Source organism: Zerene cesonia, chromosome 5 (genome assembly GCF_012273895.1).
Source record: "Zerene cesonia ecotype Mississippi chromosome 5, Zerene_cesonia_1.1, whole genome shotgun sequence".
Lineage (NCBI taxonomy): Eukaryota > Metazoa > Arthropoda > Insecta > Lepidoptera > Pieridae > Zerene > Zerene cesonia.
The window spans coordinates 3,357,720-3,377,104 of NC_052106.1; the positions used below are offsets into that span (position 1 = coordinate 3,357,720).

Sequence of the window (19,385 nt, forward strand, 5' to 3'; positions counted from 1 at the left end):
TAGTAATATCGGTATAAAAAGTTGCCTATATGTTATTCCAGTTGTCCAGCTGTCAACGTACCAAATTTCATTTTAATCGGTAGTTTTTGCGTGAAAGAGCGACAAACACACACACACACATCCTTACAAACTTTCGCATTTATAATATTAGTATGATTGACGTATATAATATTTAATATTTTTTTACACATAGATAAAAGAAATTACCTATACATTATAATCCTCTCTGGCAAGCGGCCATTGACTCTCAAGAAATGTTTCAGCGAGTCGACCAAGCAAGCCTTGAGTTTATCCACTATTTCTTGACCTCTCTCTTGAAACACTGCTCTTGAATACCAGTGGGTCATAGACTGGTTGTAAGACGCTACAAATGCTGTAATAAAAGAAAAGATAAATAGTTATTAAATTTGTAACTCATAGAAACTTTACACGATACAAAAATTTATACGAAATCAAAGTTCAGCAAAAATAAAGAAAAAATACGGGCGCTAGTTTTATTCATTCATTCATCATAGTATCATTAGCTTACAATGGAAATTTTTCAACACATAATTTTTTTTTTTGTTGTCCACTATTTTTTACAATACTTATAATGCTTATAGGAATAATAAAATAAACTAGCTTTCAATCCCATGGTACATAAATAGTTGCAGCTATTTAACGGTGAAAGAATTTTCTATATCGGTCCAGTAGATTTTGGGTGAAAACATTACATACAAATTTTTCTTCTTTATAATATTAGCATAGATAACTTTTTATTAATTTAATTTATTTTTCATCTTAACCCAAGCCTATTTAATCTCCAGACTAATAAATTGTTTTAGTCGATTCTTATTCAGAATTTACCCAGAAATTTATCAAAATAAATGCAACTCACAACAAACACTCCGCCTTTTTCTCGCGGGATCGTGGTACGAATCAATACCGATAACCATCGCGCTCTTGAAGGGTATACTGATACTCCACAAAGTGCCGCCCAACTTGCAGTTAATTTGCAATAGGATCTTCTGCGTGATGGCGCGGATCTTTTGGCTGTTCATTATTGTGCGTGCGTTTATCACCTGGTTGTGTTAATAATATTTATAACAAGTAAAATACCAAATTTTATATTATATACAATGGTATTCAGAAGTTCGGATTGTTTTTCTTACCCTTCCCAGTCCTTTCATTTATTTCCTATAATCAATCCTTTCCTTATCTCTTATCAAGTTGGCAAACCGATCAATCAGAGGCATAAGGCCTCTGCAAATGTTTATGGATGGTGCTGGTCGCTTACCATCAGGTGGCAAGAAAATTCATAAAAAAATCTCTCTAGTTTTTATATTGCAGAAAATATAGGGAAATCGAAAATATGTCGTTCTAGCATATTGCCGACACATATTAAAAGTTACACATGTTTCCTGTTTACATCTTAGTTCACCTTTTTTGGTGGGGGTATGTGGGTATGTTCCCATGTATGGTAGTGAGTATGATAGTGGTATCATACCCATGACCCCCGGAGAAGGAGACACCATTGTGAAGGGGTTGATTGGCATTCTTCCACAACCCCCTGAGACCACCTCACCTAACCTAAAATATCCTACCTGAGAAGCTACCGGGTTATCAGCACAGCATATCTTCTTGATGGCCGCATATCTATCATCTCGACTCGTTGGACATATCGCCACAACCAGCTGCAGCTGGGACGTTATGGTCTTCTTCAAGCTCATCACATAGGCATCAGTGCGGTCGTTGGGTAGCCTCACCAAGTTCGGGTCCGCTACTCGTATACCCATTGGGGTGCAGTTGCGTTTCACTGTGTCTACGAAGTTCTGGAATTTAGGCAGAATGTATGTATTAAAATTTCTGTTAGTATAAATTAGTTTTATTTTAAAATGTGTTTTTTTTTTTCTAGACAATAGTTGTGAATAAATATGAGAAACAATACATTTCCAAAAAATTGTAATGAGACAATTCTTACCCCATATTGTGAATTTATATAAATAAACTCAATATTGTTAATTTATATAAATAAATAACTTCTTTTTTATAAGTAAGGAACTGGTGGAAACGCTTCTGCAGCCCACGAACGTTTGCAGAGGGTATTTGCATATCTTACTCCTCTACAAATGGATTGCCGATTTTAAAAGGTATGGGATAAATAAAGGTTTGATGATGGGAGTGAAGGAAAGGACTGGAAAGGTTAAGGTAAAGGATAATGGCATCCGGCTCCCCAACTCACGCCATAATAATAAAAATATATGATTAATCAACATTTTTTTTTATCCAAAACCTAAACCGTGTTCAAATAGTGAGTACTAGACCAAATTTAAATGGGACCACATGGGAGGCGCCCCAGTTATCGAGTAACAAACACAAAAAAAAATCAAATTGATAACTTCCTACTTTTTTTTAAAGTGGCTAAAACTACTCACCATAGTAACATTTTTATCTCTATCCGTATACAAAACAGCCCAACTCATGATGTCAACGGCTTGCATGACAGGGTTTCTGGTAACTTCTGCGTTCCATTCTGCATTCGGCTTTCCCGGTACTTTAACATTATTGCCAAAGTATAGCGTCTCCGGTGGGAGGGTTCTTGCTACTATGTCTATGGTCTCCGGTGCTAGACTTAGTCCCCAGCCTTTAAGCCGGTTCCTGGCCGTCTCATTGTTGAGCACATTGCTTATATACTGTAAAATATATATTGAATTTTATAGTAACTTAAAAATAAGATTTACTTCCCTCAATTTTTTTAAAAATAAAAAACCTTTACATCCTGTTGCTAAAATGGTTATGTAATTAATGGAAATGATGTAGCAATGATTAAAAGATTTATTTTGGATATAAGCTAAGAGGAGAGAAGGGACAACACAAATATTACATATTATATTATATATAATATTCTATTTATAGCTACAATTAAATACAATATAATAATATTTATTCTTTGAATATATAAATATCTATGATCATCGCACAGCCAAACCTTTTTAAAAGCGGCATATCGCTGATTAGGCGTGATGCGCGTATAAGTAGCTACATCCTTCATCAGTTTAAAGTTACTCCTTTGGTCATCAGTTAAGCCTGTGAGCTGACACAGTTCTGGTACCAGGCATATCATGTAGTCTATTGGTTTTTCTGAACCTGGCACGCGTTTTGACTCCCTGTAAAAATTAATAAACGTAATATATAAATTATTGTGTCTAGTTTAAAAGTGCTTCTTAAGTTTACATTAATAAAAGTTTAACCAATTTTCTTTATATTTAGAGATTTCCTTTTTTACTTTATATTTAAAGTATGCATATTATGTATGTTACACTAGCTGCATACACATACATCCATCCTCACAAACTTTCGCATTTATAATATTAACAGAATTAATTACTTTGATATAAGCATCGGCTGGTCCCAATCCATTATATCAATGCCGTAATTCTTCTTATAGTAGTCGATGTATGAAATCTGTATTGTTTCACCTTTTTCCTTCTTTTCAAATGTTGATTTTGGTGTCATTGTATCATCAATACTGTCCACGCTACAGAACATGAATTAAATAATTATATTAATGATTAATCTAAGATTAGTTTAATAACAAGAATAGTCTCTATTCTTGTTATTAAACTAATATTATAATTTAATATGTATGTTGGACTTGATTCCCTTGTCCTTTCCAAAAGACAATATCAGAGACTATTTAGTCTATGGAGATGTTATTGTAATGTGAGTTTGATGCTTTAAACAAGAGTATAAATAAAAGCCACATCTTTGCAGGGAAAGTATTTCACATTTCTCTCTTTCTGGAAACACTTACCGGAACAATTTATTATTATATGTAGTCATAACTGAACAGCTGATGAGTTTCTCAGATAGAGCCCGTTTCCAATTAGCTCCCTCCTGCTGAGCCGTCTCCTTTATTAGAGAGAGCACAGATTGTGTCCTCAACACACGGGACGTAGAATCCAACGTCAGCATCAGACCACCTTCATATTCATCTACTGCCGTTACATATCTGTCAGTATAATGTTAGTGATTTAGGAAATACGAAATATTTATTTTATTTTTTGAATAATATTTTTAAAACCATGTACACTCCTGAGATAGTTCTTATGTTAAAATTTATATTATCTTGCTTGTGTTTTATGGCAACTCAATTATATTAAACTAAGTGTTCGTCCCGGCTCCACCCGTGGTACATATAATTATAGCCTATGTCACTCATTGAAATTACAGCTTTCGAGTGGTGAAAAAACTTTTGAAATTGGTCCTATGGTTTTTGCGTGAAAACCTTACAAACATAGAAAAAACCAAATCTTCCTCATTATAATATTAGTGTAGAAATATCATACTAACCCTGGCCAAACTTCCAACTTGTACTGTGGAATTTGTATAGCGGCGTGTTGGTTGAAATGCTGTCTTCCAAACCGCACCAACTCTAAATCGTACATTATGTGCTTGAAGAGTAGATTGTATATGTGTATCATTTCACTAAGCCGACGTGTACGGCGAAACATTATCTAAAAAAAATAAGTAAATAAGTGCATTTAATTCGTCTTTTTTTTATTTTTTATTCCATAGCGGAAACCGCTGTAACCGCCTGATGGTAAGCGACCACCACCGCCCATGAACATTCGCAGAAGTAGTGACACTGCGAATGCACTGCCCGCTTTTAAGAGCAAAAGGGATAAGGAATATTTTGACGAAAGAAGAAAATAGGAATGGACTGGGAAGGGTGAGGAAAAGGTAACGGGCCTCCCGCTCTCCCACTCACCGTACGAAACATGCACATGCGTTGAAAGGTATAGGGAAGGATTGAAAACGGGAACGGGATAAAAGATTGAACTGAAATGGGTAAGGAAATACGTTCCACAGTAGCATTCACAGACCACTATTCCATAATGTTCTGTTGGTGTGTGGTACTTCCCCGGTGCGAGTTGACCTAATTCGTACCGAAGCGTGCTCGAATCCCACATTCCAAAACAATAAACAATTGCGGATTTGATTAAAACGAAGTAAATAAAAATATACCTGTAAGGGAGGCTAAACTAAAGTTGTCATCACGAAACCAACCAACCATTTTAAATATTGATGTATAAAGCCTTATATGTGAAGTTGTGTCATGCAATCTTAATTAGAAATATTATTTATCACTTATTTTATCTCTTTTGAATATTAAATTGATGAAACATACTTACGGTCAAATTTACTTTGCTGTTATCATATGGATTTGTAGACTCTAACTGCATCACATCACTCGGCAGTCTGTGTGGTACATACAAAGTGGTCCCATCAAATGTCTTTTCTTTGAATAAATGACGATGTTCTATAATAGAAACTTTGATTATTGTATTTACTTACCATTAAATTATATACTGTGAATAAAATTTGATTTTATTTGAATTAAATAAAGCAGTTATTGTCATTTAATTTTTTTTCATAAAGTTCTACCTTTTTCTGTATCAAAACACTTCCAGATATTGAAACCATTCATGTAAATTGTAATAAGAAACAGAGAAATATGTCCCCTATGTGAGTAAAAATATGGTATGATTTTCTATTACGCGTTTACTAAGTTTTAATATTAGATTATTGTAATGATACAGTTTTTAGCGTGCATTTCTCGAAAATGACTCTTCGAAGCATATCTTACGATTCGTTGTTATTTATACAGAGAAATTGTACGGTTTTTAACAGATATTTCAATATAATGAATATTTCAGACCTACAGCCAGACAAATAAGTGCCACATAATTATATTTCTTATATCATATTTTGATATGATAGCCTTTCTGTGGATACTTAAGAACATAGGACAAGATTATTGTGGAAAAAAATACTTTAATTACCTCCAAGTAGTTTAAACCGCAGATGTTTGTGATCCTGATCAGGCTCATATTGCACTTCATATTCAAACACATTGTTTTCTTCAAACTTGAGGTATATGAAATTAGCAGTCACTTCACACGGCACACCTGACTCACCCTTTTTCACAACTGGTGGTGTATCTTTGACTTCCCTCTGTAATATTAGTGTATGAATGAATATGATTGGGATTATAAATGTTAACAGTTTATTAAACTACCAGGGCAGGCAGATAGAAATACATATCATCATCATCAGCCCATATATGTTCCCACTGCTGGGACACAGGCCCCCTATGAGGGTTCAGGCCATAATCCACCACGCTGGCCAAGTGCGGCTTGGCAGATATCACATGTCGTCGAACTTTTGATTCTCGGACATGCCGGTTTCCTCACGATGTTTTCCTTCACCTTTTTAAGCATAAAATTTAATACATATACTTACGAAATATTTATTTTTCCCAATCGAAGATGGAGCACTTGAGGCTATTGTACTGGCTGCCATTTGGTCAGTGATTGACTTAACTGAGGCTACTGTGCTGTCGCCACTGCCCACTACTGATGATGAAGCTTGAGTTGCCTTCCTGTAATAGCAACCAGATTTATAAAATATCATTTTGATATAAAATCATTATGTACTTGCCCATACCATCCACTTTACCAGGGCTACAAAATTTCCTATTCTAACACAGCATTCAATATTAAAATTATTTTCGTTGAATGATTTTAACCTATGAGAAATCCCAATAAAATTTTAAAATAACACTTTTCAGAGTAATTGGACCACTATAATATGATCATGCTATATAACAATAAAAATATCACTAGTCAAATCAAATCAAATAATCCACAATCATAATTATATCACGTTTTCAAATAAACATGGTAAAATCACTAGTATATACACTTACAAGTGCTGCAAAAGTTTAATGCCTCTACCAAGGCCTGGCCCAGGACCTGGTGTAGGCCTTACATCAGATGCTGGACATAATATTGGTCCAGATGCTAAAAATAAAATATTAAATAAATAACTTAAATTGACAACAAATTTGTATCTTAAAATTTTCCATTACAATACCTACTGCATCTTTTTAATTTTTTATTCAGATAAATTTTTTGTTATATTAAATACTTAACCAGCAGTACATGCTGGCTATGTCCACGATAAATTCATATATATCAAGCCTATAACACTCAAGAGGAAGTATACATATTATAACAAATAGTGAATGATTTTTATAATTGGTCCCATAGTTTCTGTGATTAGTGTATTCAAACAAACAAATCAACTCTTCCTTTATTAATACGTTTTTTATGAGCATACTTTTATATACTAATAACTGTATACCTATTTATTTATTATATTGCAAGTATACATGTTGAACATACCACTAGAACCCCCAGGCTTTTGATGCATTTTATTCAACATCGCCGCAATTTTACCCCTACCTCCAACTGATGATGGTGCTACTGAACTCACCTGAAAAGATGAAACAATAGGTCACAGTATGAATAGTGTAGAGTAGGACAATCATACCAATGGAATATTTATTGACACTGAGTAGGTTAAAGCCCTATTATATGAATCTAGCTTTTACCCACGGCTTATACTATGTAGTGATATCTTCTTTTGATCATGCTTTTTTTCTCATAATAAGATAGATAAATAAATAGATAATTAATATAGCAAACCTCCATAATTTTTAATATGGTGGGTTAATAGATTCTATCCCTTTTCATAAGTTCTTCATAGTTTTTATTCATAAATTCTCAATTCACATTAAGGACATTGGGATTTAGGACCAACAATTACAGTAAATACAGACCGGCTAATAGGGGTGGAAAATTGTATTTATGTAAATTGTACTTTGTACTAATATTATAAATTCAAAAGTTTGTAAGAATGTGTGTGTCTGTTGCTCTTTCACGCAAAAATTACTAAACCGATTGCAATGAAATTTGGTACGTAGACAGCTGGATAGCTGGATAAACATATAGGCAACTTTTTATCCCGATATTCCTACGGGATATAGACTTACGCGGGTGAAACCGCGGGGCGCAGCTAGTTATTTATAAATACTCACAGCACTTGGTGTTTCACTTGATACTTCACTTGGTGCATAACTGGGAGCCATACTTGAAACAACTGTAGAAGGTTCACTAGAACCTGGACTCTTATGTGGTACATCCTGGCCAGGTGTCTCAGATCTTTGAGCTCTTAAAGCCTGGATTAAAGAGAGGCCTCGACCACGACCCTTCGAAGCATCTGCCATTTCTACAATGTTTTAAGATTAATATTAGTAAAACAATTAAAAACTGTGTTAAGCATGTTGACAATGTACAAATTTCATCCACTAAACAACATTACAAATATGAATAATTTCGAATTTTCCAATATTTCTTGAATAATAAAGTGATTATTGTGTTTGTGTTAAGGCACACTCACTTATTCGTTACACTTAAAAAAATATCTCGACGCGAAAAACACTGAAGAAACAAAGTTATATTTAAACACTTTTTCTGTTCTACCCCGCGAAAATCGAGATTCTTGCGCGTTGACTGCTATATTACTGCACATTGCACAAACAACGAGAATTTATCAAAACGTCAAAAGCACAGATTACGTATTTACTCTATCATTACTTTGTCTTAAAACATGACAGCCCAAAGCAGTGTGAAAAAATAGTAATCATAGATTATACAATCCACGAGGCGTATGTTGAGCTTAACATATGTGTGAGTGACCGCCAAAAGCATAGCAAGAAACTCAGACCACTAGACACTAGACCACTAAACAGAAAACTATAGTAGGTATATAGGTATCGGTAAAGCCAATCAAAGGTTTTTTTTTCGCTATGATTATTATGATTTAGTTTAAGATCCCCATTTTCTACATATCACATCGCATTAATTACACTTTTACACTTATGTTAAGTTTGTTTGTTTGGATTTTTGTCCATAAATCACGATGAAACTACTGAACAGAATTTGATGAGATTTGGTGTACAGATATGAGCTAACTTGAGTGATAGTATACTTTTTATGCCGATTAAGTGCTCACTTGGGATAAAACAGGAATCTTGATATCCAGGCGGACCCGGGATGAGCGTCTAGTTATGGTGAAAATGGCTTATCATATGAAGTAGATATTTGTAACATTTATTTTCTAATCGTAACTCGCATAAGCTTTTAGCTCGAATGGAGGATGTGAAGCCTAAGTGGCGAGGCGCACTCAATGGGTGTCCGTCGTTTACAATCCAGCCGCACTTCCTCCCTTAGCTGCTCATAATGTCGCCCCCTTTTCGCTCCATTGCAGCATATTTCGGGTAGACAGTGGATACATTTAGAGCGCGAATCACCGCCTGACAACATTTTTGCTTTCTAGATATTAAATGTCCATATCTCGCAATAGTCGTACATCGGTCGCAGACTGTCAAGTGCTGTCTTTTTTTTTTTTTAAAGAAAATATATAATAATATACATTAAATAACGCATACCAAAAACCACAAAGTATATCTGTACGAGATAGTATTCCACAATACATTAAAATTCTGTGCGTGTGGGACCTATGTCCCCGATCCTGTCATCGTCGTCATCGTCGTCGACGTGGGAACACAGGTCACATACTATAATAATGTCAGTTATTTTTAGTTGTAGTATCTTCTTTAATGAATATACAATATTCTAATCTAGAGACAAATAATCAAGAGACAGGGATTGTTGTATTTACAAGACATTTTATTGATTGTACTGTTTTATTAAAAATCTCCACAATGAGCCAGATGAATGTACCTTTTTAAAAAAACTTATGACACGAGACTTTATACTTATTCGTAAATTGATCACAATTAGGATTACATGCCCCATACCGTAACTTCTAAAACTACTAAAAAAATTACAATTGAACAAATAGATGGATTGATGTTAATCAAACTGGTGGCATTATAATCAAATGGTAAATATTTCTTGACAAGTTTTCTATATAATGTATCCAATTACTGATTGATGGATTTTATTCATATTTCAATTGACAAACACCAAATTTTAAAATCAATTTAAATATAATTGATTCTAGAATCATTCAGGAATCATTCGGCAAATTGAAATGTAAGGCATTTTGTTTAAGGAATCTTTATTTCTATCTTTGATTCTGATTGATTAGAATCACTATTAAAAAAATCACAGTCTGTCAAAGTATAAAAGAAAGTCAGCAGTGGCTGCAAATTCTTGTGGCAGTACATGCACTCCTGAAAACAGAAATATATCTTTATAATCTTTACAATAATAATGTTAACTTAAGGTTAAGGTTAGTCTCTTAATGTCACAGCATATGTATTAAAAATAACTCGACTTATGAATAGCCTGCTAGTATCAACAACAATTTTTTTTCATACAGCTGGTAAATTTTGGTAAAATTGTTTATACTTTTCTTTTAATATGATGATTATTTTATAGGTGACTGAAATAACTACCCTGAAATCTATATTGTTGAGTATTGATACATAAAAATAAGATCACAAAAGTAAAAGATAAATACTTACTTGCTAACAATATCAATGCTGATGATACTTGCTGGCAGAAGATCAAGCTAATGACATTAATTTGTCTTCAGTTTACATTTTACTGATTTAACTTATTTACTATTAGCTAGGCCTGGTTTTGCTGTGTAGTCCTTCAAGTCTCTGCAAAGTTCTTTTTGATGGAGCAATTAACGTTTCTTGTAAATATTTGTATGCCTTTGGGTTCTGTTTCATCAAATCTAAAGCCATAATTTTCTCCTCATTTGAAAATCGTCGCCCCTTGGGTTTATTTTTATATTTTAATTGTAGTGTTAAAAAGGTTTGTACAGTTTTTGGCATTTCTTCATTGTCTGAGAATTTACTGAGGTTAATTTTTTTGAGAGCTAGTAGTTCTCTCTTTTGGGCTAAATATTTCGATCTCATTGTCTTCAATTTTTTTCTCAGATTTACAACAATATTTGATAACCTTTTGCAGCACACATTGGAAGCTGGAAAATAAGTTATTGTTAGTCATAATTAATCAGAAATAAATGTAGCTGAAAATGTTACTTTCAAGCATGTTCTAAAAATATCTATAACAAGCTTTCCCATGGCCGGCAGGCCAAAATTTTATTCATGTGGACTTTTGTTATACATATGTTAAAAGTATACTAGCTGTGACCCGCGGTTGAAACCGCGTAAGTCCGTATCCCGTAGGAACATCGGTATAAAAAGTGCCTATGTTTTATTTCAGTTGTCAAGCTATCTACGAAGCAAAATAGTATTATTATTCACCAATAGATGTCAGGAAAAAAAAACACGAATAAAACACGAATATGACATTTTCTAAAAAAAATTCCTAGCTAGATCGATTTATCGCCCCCGAAACCCCCTATAGGTATACTAAATTTCATGAAAATCGTTGGAGCCGATTCCGTGATTCCAATTATATATATATATATATATATATATATATATATATATGCAAGAATTGCTCGTTTAAAGGTATAAGATTTATTACTTGATTGTGACAAATAACACTCACGCGTTAACAAAATGTATATAGACATCTTGGTTTGATAGAACTCCCAATATGAACATTTGAAAAATACTGAATTTTTTTTTTAATACCTTTTTAAGCTGATAAATACATTTGAAAAACATTGATGAACATATATTTATAATAATTTGTTGTCCTCTGATATTTTACTGATAATAACCATTGGGAAAAAATCAACAGTGATATAACACAATTTAATTACATTCACTTTGTAATTTTTACATATGTAGATTTGAATTAATGGAAAGAAATGTAAAAAATTTTAAATGCAAATACATTCAAAATTATGCATTTTCATAGAATAAATTGAAAAGCATTTTTAAACAAATCTTGCAGGTAATACATTAAGTTACCAAAATCAGTGTATGTCTAGAATAATCCAAATTAATCAGAATCTACCATTTGCTATGTGGCTTTAGCCAATAATCAATTGTAAAAATATACAATGTTATAATTACCAGATGCTTCAGCATTGTGTGTCTTATGATTTATACTTGATGTAGATGGTTGAGCATTGTTTTCTTGTGATACTGCTGCAATTGCAAAGCATGAATTAAAAACAATTGCAAAATGCACACATAAAATTTGAAATATTAATTCATTATTAATGTAATTCCCTAAGATATATACCAAATGAACTTGTGTCCTGCAGCTTCTCTTCTGTAACTTGTGATCCTGATGTGGATGGTTCTCCAAGAACTACTTGTGATCCAGCTGTGAATTCAGAAAAGTAGGACTATTTAAAACATTACACTTTAAAATGTGTATTATTTATAATAATACTTTACACATTAGAAAGGAGTTATTCTTTATTTATCAAATGGCTATAAATTTATAGAAAAAATTCTAGCATATATTAACAACATGATTGAAGTCACTGAGAAAATGTAACATTTACAATTCTATCTTAAACATATCAGTTTGTTGATAATCCGTCTTTTTCTCCAGAGCTCAAGAATATATAATTTATAGACTACTTACAAATATTTAATGTTGGAGTAGCATTCCTAGTCAATCGGTTACTTGGCAAATGATAAATTGAGCTAAAATGACGATAGCATAATCTTATGTTATTATATATGTATTCATTTCCTTTAGCTTGGGTTACCGGATCTAGAACGGATTTCCACTTATTAAATCTTTCTTCTTTAAAGTCTTCCCACTGAGGAAAACGGTGTAATGGACCTGTAATAAGCAATGAGAGTAAAACACCAGTGTTTTGTCGAACCTTATATTTTGATACGTCGATCATGGTATAATAAAATTGGTTGATAAAAATATGAAAAGATGATAAGATTTTAAACCTTTGAAATGTAAAGAATCATGAAATTGGAAACGCTGGAAATGTTACGACTAATCAAATGGCATTATAACTTACTCACATAAAAGAAAAGATATTAAACAAAATACGAGTTAATCACCTACTTACCGTCAACAAAGCATCCAAAATAACATTTCCATTCCTGCACTCTTGGCATGTTTTCTATAAAAAAAATTACACAAATCACAAAGCGATTTACTTCGAAGAGTTGAAAGTTGGTCGGCGCCCAATCAAATTTAATTTGCAATCGCGAGTTAAGACTTAAGAATTGAGACCGGTTTTTTTTACATATACTAAGACCAAAGAGCTGTGTTATTATCTCGTACCACTCTTTAGTCTTTGCCAAAGAGACACTTGTTGCAATAATGTACGATGCGTGTATCATGTGGCACTGGTATGCGGCCTGCCTAATACTACCTTGTATAGTTTCATGTTATCTGTGGTACTACGGGGGGAGACGAATGTATGAACGATGGTTCACGTGGACACTTGTATGCGAATGTTTAGTTCCTCGTCGAATACAAAAACGTTAATTATTCAAGAGTGAAGAGGGTAATAGTAAAAACGAAAGTCTACGTTTTATCATAGTATTATATTATCTGTGGTATTTTCTGCTCTTTGGTCTGAGCCACGGAATGCAGTTGTATGAACTATTATTAGCCACTTTTGAATTATGTCCCCTTGTAATTTATATTATATTCCCAATTTTGTATGTATATTATACAAATTTATAGGTCGCAGTTTAAATAGTATATTTCGTACATCGAGTTATATTACAGTAGATTTTTTTTTTTTTTTTTTTGGTAAAAAAACTTAATTAAATATGCCACGCATTGGAGCGCTTTCTGTTCTTTTCAGGATTATTTTAAAATAGGAAACGAGTACATAAAAGAAACAATATTTATTCATATTATACACTATTTACAACATATTTGTGTGAGTATTATTGCTTTACTACTTCTAATATCTAGAGGTTTTATTCAGATTCATTCTTCTCCTTCTTCTTGATTTGTTCAAATTCCTTAAAGATCTTCTCACTTAACTTTTCACCTTCATCATCGATTTGTTCAACTGCTAATACTTCAGGAATATAAAATTGCATCATATTTTGAACCTGCAATTTGTGTCATTTAATTTATAAATAAAATAATTTACAAGAATTTTGGTGCATAATAAATTGATGCAATTATTGTATTAATAATAATACACGGCAAAAAGTACATTTTACTATACCTACAAAATAATATGTTATTTGAGAAAGTCAATTCAAATTTGAGAATAAATGGTTACACTCAAATTTACTAAACAATAAAAATTGTTCTAAATAAATGTGTTTTTTATAGTGTGGCAAGATACTAGTTTTGAAAGATCCTCTAGATAGAAAGTTATCTGTCATTTTAGATATAATTTATTAAGTTTAGTAGATATGATAAACAACAATAGTGTTTTATATTATTATCTCTGACTTTCCATATGTAATTGTACTTACTCCATTTTTTAAGGTGACTATTGAACTGGGGCATGAGGAACATGACCCCTGCATTTTAAGTCTTAGTACGCCATCTTTGAAATCAACAAATAAAACATCACCTCCATCTTCTTGTACTGTTGGTCTTATTCTTGTATCTAATAATTCCTTGATCATTTGGACTACTTCATCATCATCTTCATTGATTTCTGAAAACAAGGAAAATATATATAAGGAGATAATATAAGATTACAGTTTAAAATGCAATGCATTTTAAATCAATACTATATTACTAGTAAATAATGAGGCAGGTTTAAAACAAAAGTTAACCTATTACATGCATGATGTAATTAAACAGAATTTAGTAAAATATGATTTATGGTGATTAGGTAAAACATAAATAAGAGGAATTATCTTACGTGTGTCCCCTGAGGGCTTTGCATCTGTCACTATGGGCAAGCCACTTGCAAAGAAATCCATAATGGTTGCAAATATATCTGGCTTTAAAAGTTTCCATTCAATATCATCGTCTTGTTTAGTGACAGTTATAAAATCAGACCCAAAAAATACAGCTTTTACACCTTCTATGCGGAAGATCATTTTTGCTAAGAATGAGAGAAATATAAGAGTTTGAATGGCAAGATTAATAAAAATAATTATAAAATTGCATTTGAACAATATGTACAAAGTGAGAAAGTAATTTCATATATTCACTTCAATGCTTAATTAAATAAATTGCATGTTATTGAAACTCTTTTTTTAAAATTTATGTTTGTCAAATAAATAAACTTACCTAAAGGGCTACAAGAAGCTGCACCAATATTTGGAAAATCTAGTGTCGTTCCAGGTTCCAAAACTTGAGTACCGGGCAGAAACTTTAAACTATTAGGGTTGGGTGTTTCTTGAGTCTGGATAAACATCGATCGACAATTGCAAGTATTCAATAGCGGTTTTCGAGCATTCAACCGCATTTCAGTATTCTTAAGTCCAAAGCCACTAAATGCTCTTACATCACGACACCTATAAGACCAGCTATTGATGATTTAGATACATGATAACATTATTTATGTAAAGATTGTTAATTTTACCTGGATACAGAGGCGAGACATATTCGGCTGCATTGATGACCTGAACGAACGAATCGTAATGAATGTCGAAACATTTTTGAATACTTATCCACCTGAGCAGATGATTTGTGTAGATGTAATTAACTCTTTTCTTTTCAGTGTTATTTCCCAAAACGTAATATTGATAATTGAAATGAAATTTCGCCGCGACATTGACAGGAGTTGAAAAGCAGTGACAGCTGTGACAGTTGTAGGTCGCGTTCCTTTCGAAGGTAATTAAAAAAAAAATTACAGATAGTAATCAAACCTGAAATAATATATCACGTTTCGTAAATCAAATTGTTATACAGTACATTTCGGAGAGACGAAAAATTAAAAATTCATCACAATCCACAGAAGATGGTTCGATTTTCAAAATCTTGAAACTGATGATCACAGCGCTGGTACCGGCGGTTCAATTGCGTTTTTAAATACACTTTTAATAGCTTTACCTGTATTTTATTAATTTTACCTATATGTATGTATGTAATTTTTTCAATCAAAATCGAGTCTTACAGAGTCAGTTACATACAAGCATATAGATTGAAATAAAAACTTTTTCAAGGAGGCAATATTTATAAAGGATCGGTGCCAATACAAACAGTTTCATTCTGTCATAAAGAGTGTTTTATTATTACTATTTTTTAAATTAGATGTATATATTATTTTGTCAGCTTTTGCTTATGTTTGCTAAATAGTGATTGCGTACTCCAGATTAATTTTCTAAGAGTTCTGCTCTTTGCTCTACTAGAGTTAATTATTTGTAGTGTTGGTACTAGTTGATAATGGATAAAAGACTAAAACAAAAACATGTATGCATTATTTATTTAAAAAATATATATGAACAGTTGAAGTGTATCTATTGTGTGAAGACAGATATAGAGGTTTTTTGAATCTTTGTAGACCTATTATAATACAGAAATAAAGCACTTAAAATACTTAAATAAATTTAAAATATAAGCTTAAGAGATTTACAATAATTAAAGAATATAGCTACGAAACTAATTTAAAATAAGACAACACAATTAAATTTAAGTAGCCATTTATCATTACAAGAATTTATAAACTAATGAACACTAATAGTATCAAGGTATACAATTCATAAGATCATATGAGATTCACAAAAATCACAAGGATAAAAATATAATGTTCATAAGAAAAATAATACTCATATACAACAATTATAAAGGTATAATAAACATAATATGAGATACAATTGGAACTTATAAAACCATTTGACTAAAATTAAATAATTTTTATGAGATGCTGATTTTGTCACAGAGTAAAAAATCAGCGTCATCCACAGAATACACTGTAAATCAAAATTTTTAGAACAAGTACTGTGTAATAATTTGTATTTAAACACGTAAATATGTCAATGTACTTTTATAAAATTTGTTCAATTATTGCCTTGACCAAGTTTAATGGCTGCTTGTTTTAGAAGTAGTTAAAACTAAACTTTAAACACCGGAAATTATCAGTAATAAAGCATTCAACTTACGTAACTTACCCTGAGAAATATGTTGCAATGAATACGTTATACGATATGCAAATGTGGAACTTCTAAATGCGAGTTGTTACAAAATCACAAGTTACACTCGTTCAACTAATAGAGTGAAAAAAAAAATCGTTTAAAAGATTATACTTCATTCGAATCTCATGTAATTGACATCAACTTTTTATTATTCTTGAATATCAGAACAACATCATTTATATAAATTAAATTTGCAAAAATTAAATTTGGACAAATTGTCAATAAAAATGAGCTGGCACGCAGGAATTTTTCTGAACACGTGTACAGTTTATTTACGTTTTCCATCGTTACATTATTACGAGTATCACACCGTTACAGGACAGTCCATAACTTGTCTATTGTCATATAGTTTAAGGTTTACAGCGGCACACACAACATGAAGGGAATAAGAACCAATCCATGAATATTCCCGCGCAGTCGTCACTGGGATCGTAAGCGAGGAGGCGATGCCATTTGTACTTCTGTTCACAGCCGCAGTCTCCGGAACATCTTGAAGTTGATTGTTTGCTGAAATTTAATAAATATCACATCCTTATTATTGACTTTTCGGAAAATAAATATTTCCAACGATATTAAATTTAAGCTACATTTTGTTATATTACAAATGATATTTGCAATATATGTTTTTCTTGCTATAAATAAGGCCATATCTTTCATTTCACCATTTTCATTTATTCACTAAATTTGAAGTTTATTAAATTATTTATTATAGGTATGTATATTGTTGTTAATGTATGTATATGTCAAAGTATGTAGAAAGTAAATGTATCAAGTTACCTACTATAAAGTTTCTTAATTCAGGAATTTAATGAAGTCATATAATTTTAACTTTATTAGTTTATTGCAAATGAACAGAATTTAAGTAAAGTTATAAAGTTATTTTATAAGACTTTATTTATTGAATAATATAAAAATAATTTAAAAAAGCTTGTTACCTGCACACTTCTTGATGTATCGCTTGCTCAAAATGCATAGTGTTGACTATTGCACGTAACTTCCGGCCAGAATTTAGCGCCCAATATGGTGTCATAATTTCTGTTTTACTTTCGCAGGCGTCTATTCTGAAAAGTTATAATAAACAATAAAATACAATTCGAGCATTATCAAAATTATAATTATATTATAACATTTTTGAAAAACCAATTTATACTTCTATACTAATTAATAATATAAAACTAGTAAAGTTTGATTGTTTGTTTGTGCGCGCTTCTCTAAAGAACCACTCGACTGAATTAATAATTCATTCACTGTTTGACGCACGAGATCCCTGAGCGCTATAGGCTATATATCAACCGCGGGCCAAGCCGGGGCGGCCTGCTAATTGAGAAAAAAGAAACATAGTTTCAGTGCAAAATTGAGGATCTGTTTTGGATTATACTGTGACTTTCACACTGGTTAATTTCGGAAATATCTTATCTTCCCTTTTTATCCTTAAAATACACACCTGCCGGTACTATTCACCGACTGCGCATCCGGCAGCGGAGGTTTTGCCTGCCTCACATGCCTGAAGTACGAGTCCCCTGAATGCGAGTCCGGTATACCCGCATGCAAGTCTGGCACACCTGGCGCCCTCCGTACTCTGCTCCCGCCGGGCATAGTGAATGAGCCGTACATGCGTTTTATTAAAGCTTTGTTCTCATCGATGAACGTTTCGATTTTGTCTCTGGAAAAGTTTTCGTCTTGTTTATTGCATAAGCATACTAATATCATTTTAATTTGGAAACTTTAGAAATAAACACTCTACTTGAGAAAGTTATTAATAGCTCTATCAAACAAAATCATAAATTTTTATAGTTCTGTTTGATTAACCATAAATTATGTATAAGGAGGTTAATAATGGATAATGTAATAAAATATACGTAATAATTTTACTGCATTATTTACATTTATTTATTACTACTGTCTATCAACATTTATGATTCTTGTTTATTATAGTTATATACACTTATATCATATATTAAATTTCATCCAATATTAGTTTTAAAATAAAAATTAGCCATTGCCATTGTTTAAGATTCAATCAATGTAATTTATACTATTATTACGATAAATTTAATTTAGCACAGTAGTTCTTAAATAAAAATTAACTTATTTGAATGAATAAATCGCGTTTAAAAGCCTAATATCTAAATGTATAATACGTAAAATCGTACGTAAAATCAAACACAAAAAGTTCCAAAAATTAACGTTAAGAGAAGAGAGTCACGGTTAATTGAAATTAATATATAGAAAAATCAGTTTCCAAGAAACGTGTGTAATGCGTTCAAACGCATAACTATTACTACAAAATTCATATAAGTTTTTTTGACACGATTAAAACACTTACAAGGGATAAGTGTTGCCAGCCGTTGGACAATAAAGTTGAAAGTTTCGCTTCACGCATGGCACTCCTCTGATGATTTGACCTTGGATTTCATACCCGAGCGCCAGTGACAGAGCTGTCCATAAAATCTGAAAAGGTGTTAAAAAAATTTAGTATTCTAAAATCAAAACGAGCCCTTTATAAACAGATCTCATATTATATATTAGTTTTTTATTATATTAAATATTTTATATA

At 32.0% G+C, this 19,385-nt stretch overlaps 4 protein-coding genes across 6 annotated transcripts in view; all 4 read right to left on the minus strand.

Moving 5' to 3' along the window:
* Positions 1 to 203: 203 nt before the first annotated feature.
* LOC119840167 (piwi-like protein Ago3) lies at positions 204 to 8,414 on the minus strand. Its single transcript, XM_038366681.1, has 15 exons — positions 8,287 to 8,414; positions 7,925 to 8,115; positions 7,230 to 7,320; positions 6,752 to 6,845; positions 6,286 to 6,424; positions 5,826 to 5,997; positions 5,175 to 5,302; positions 4,333 to 4,496; positions 3,794 to 3,991; positions 3,368 to 3,517; positions 2,969 to 3,146; positions 2,415 to 2,672; positions 1,584 to 1,811; positions 878 to 1,061; positions 204 to 373 (listed from the first exon to the last, which is right to left on the minus strand). Exons 2-15 carry the CDS (start codon positions 8,111 to 8,113, stop codon positions 204 to 206), a joined length of 2,343 nt encoding a protein of 780 aa, XP_038222609.1. The 5' UTR covers positions 8,114 to 8,115; positions 8,287 to 8,414.
* A 1,276-nt stretch (positions 8,415 to 9,690) lies between these two features.
* Positions 9,691 to 12,939, minus strand: LOC119839996. 2 transcript variants are annotated; one of them, XM_038366477.1, is made up of 6 exons: positions 12,829 to 12,939; positions 12,381 to 12,584; positions 12,030 to 12,113; positions 11,858 to 11,929; positions 10,382 to 10,848; positions 9,691 to 10,087 (listed from the first exon to the last, which is right to left on the minus strand). In XM_038366477.1, exons 1-5 carry the CDS (start codon positions 12,875 to 12,877, stop codon positions 10,484 to 10,486), a joined length of 774 nt encoding a protein of 257 aa, XP_038222405.1. In that variant the 5' UTR covers positions 12,878 to 12,939; the 3' UTR covers positions 9,691 to 10,087; positions 10,382 to 10,483. The 2 variants fall into 2 exon arrangements, with proteins under 2 accessions (XP_038222405.1, XP_038222404.1); XM_038366476.1 differs by having other exon boundaries at positions 11,858 to 11,932.
* Positions 12,940 to 13,650: 711 nt separating this feature from the next.
* On the minus strand, positions 13,651 to 15,486 carry LOC119839936 (NFU1 iron-sulfur cluster scaffold homolog, mitochondrial-like). Of its 2 annotated transcripts, none has more exons than XM_038366393.1 (5): positions 15,277 to 15,486; positions 14,982 to 15,208; positions 14,608 to 14,793; positions 14,210 to 14,397; positions 13,651 to 13,834 (listed from the first exon to the last, which is right to left on the minus strand). In XM_038366393.1, exons 1-5 carry the CDS (start codon positions 15,348 to 15,350, stop codon positions 13,697 to 13,699), a joined length of 813 nt encoding a protein of 270 aa, XP_038222321.1. In that variant the 5' UTR covers positions 15,351 to 15,486; the 3' UTR covers positions 13,651 to 13,696. The 2 variants fall into 2 exon arrangements, with proteins under 2 accessions (XP_038222321.1, XP_038222320.1); XM_038366392.1 differs by having other exon boundaries at positions 14,982 to 15,220.
* Positions 15,487 to 16,104: 618 nt separating this feature from the next.
* The window catches only part of LOC119840169 (protein spaetzle 3-like), a 17,238-nt gene continuing 13,957 nt past the window's right edge, over positions 16,105 to 19,385 (minus strand). The window contains exons 2-5 of the mRNA XM_038366682.1: positions 19,155 to 19,279; positions 18,273 to 18,491; positions 17,764 to 17,889; positions 16,105 to 17,335 (exon numbers count right to left, since the gene is read on the minus strand). Coding sequence (XP_038222610.1) covers positions 17,179 to 17,335; positions 17,764 to 17,889; positions 18,273 to 18,491; positions 19,155 to 19,279 — 627 coding nt within the window. The 3' untranslated portion in view covers positions 16,105 to 17,178. The remainder of the gene's footprint in view (positions 17,336 to 17,763; positions 17,890 to 18,272; positions 18,492 to 19,154; positions 19,280 to 19,385) is intronic.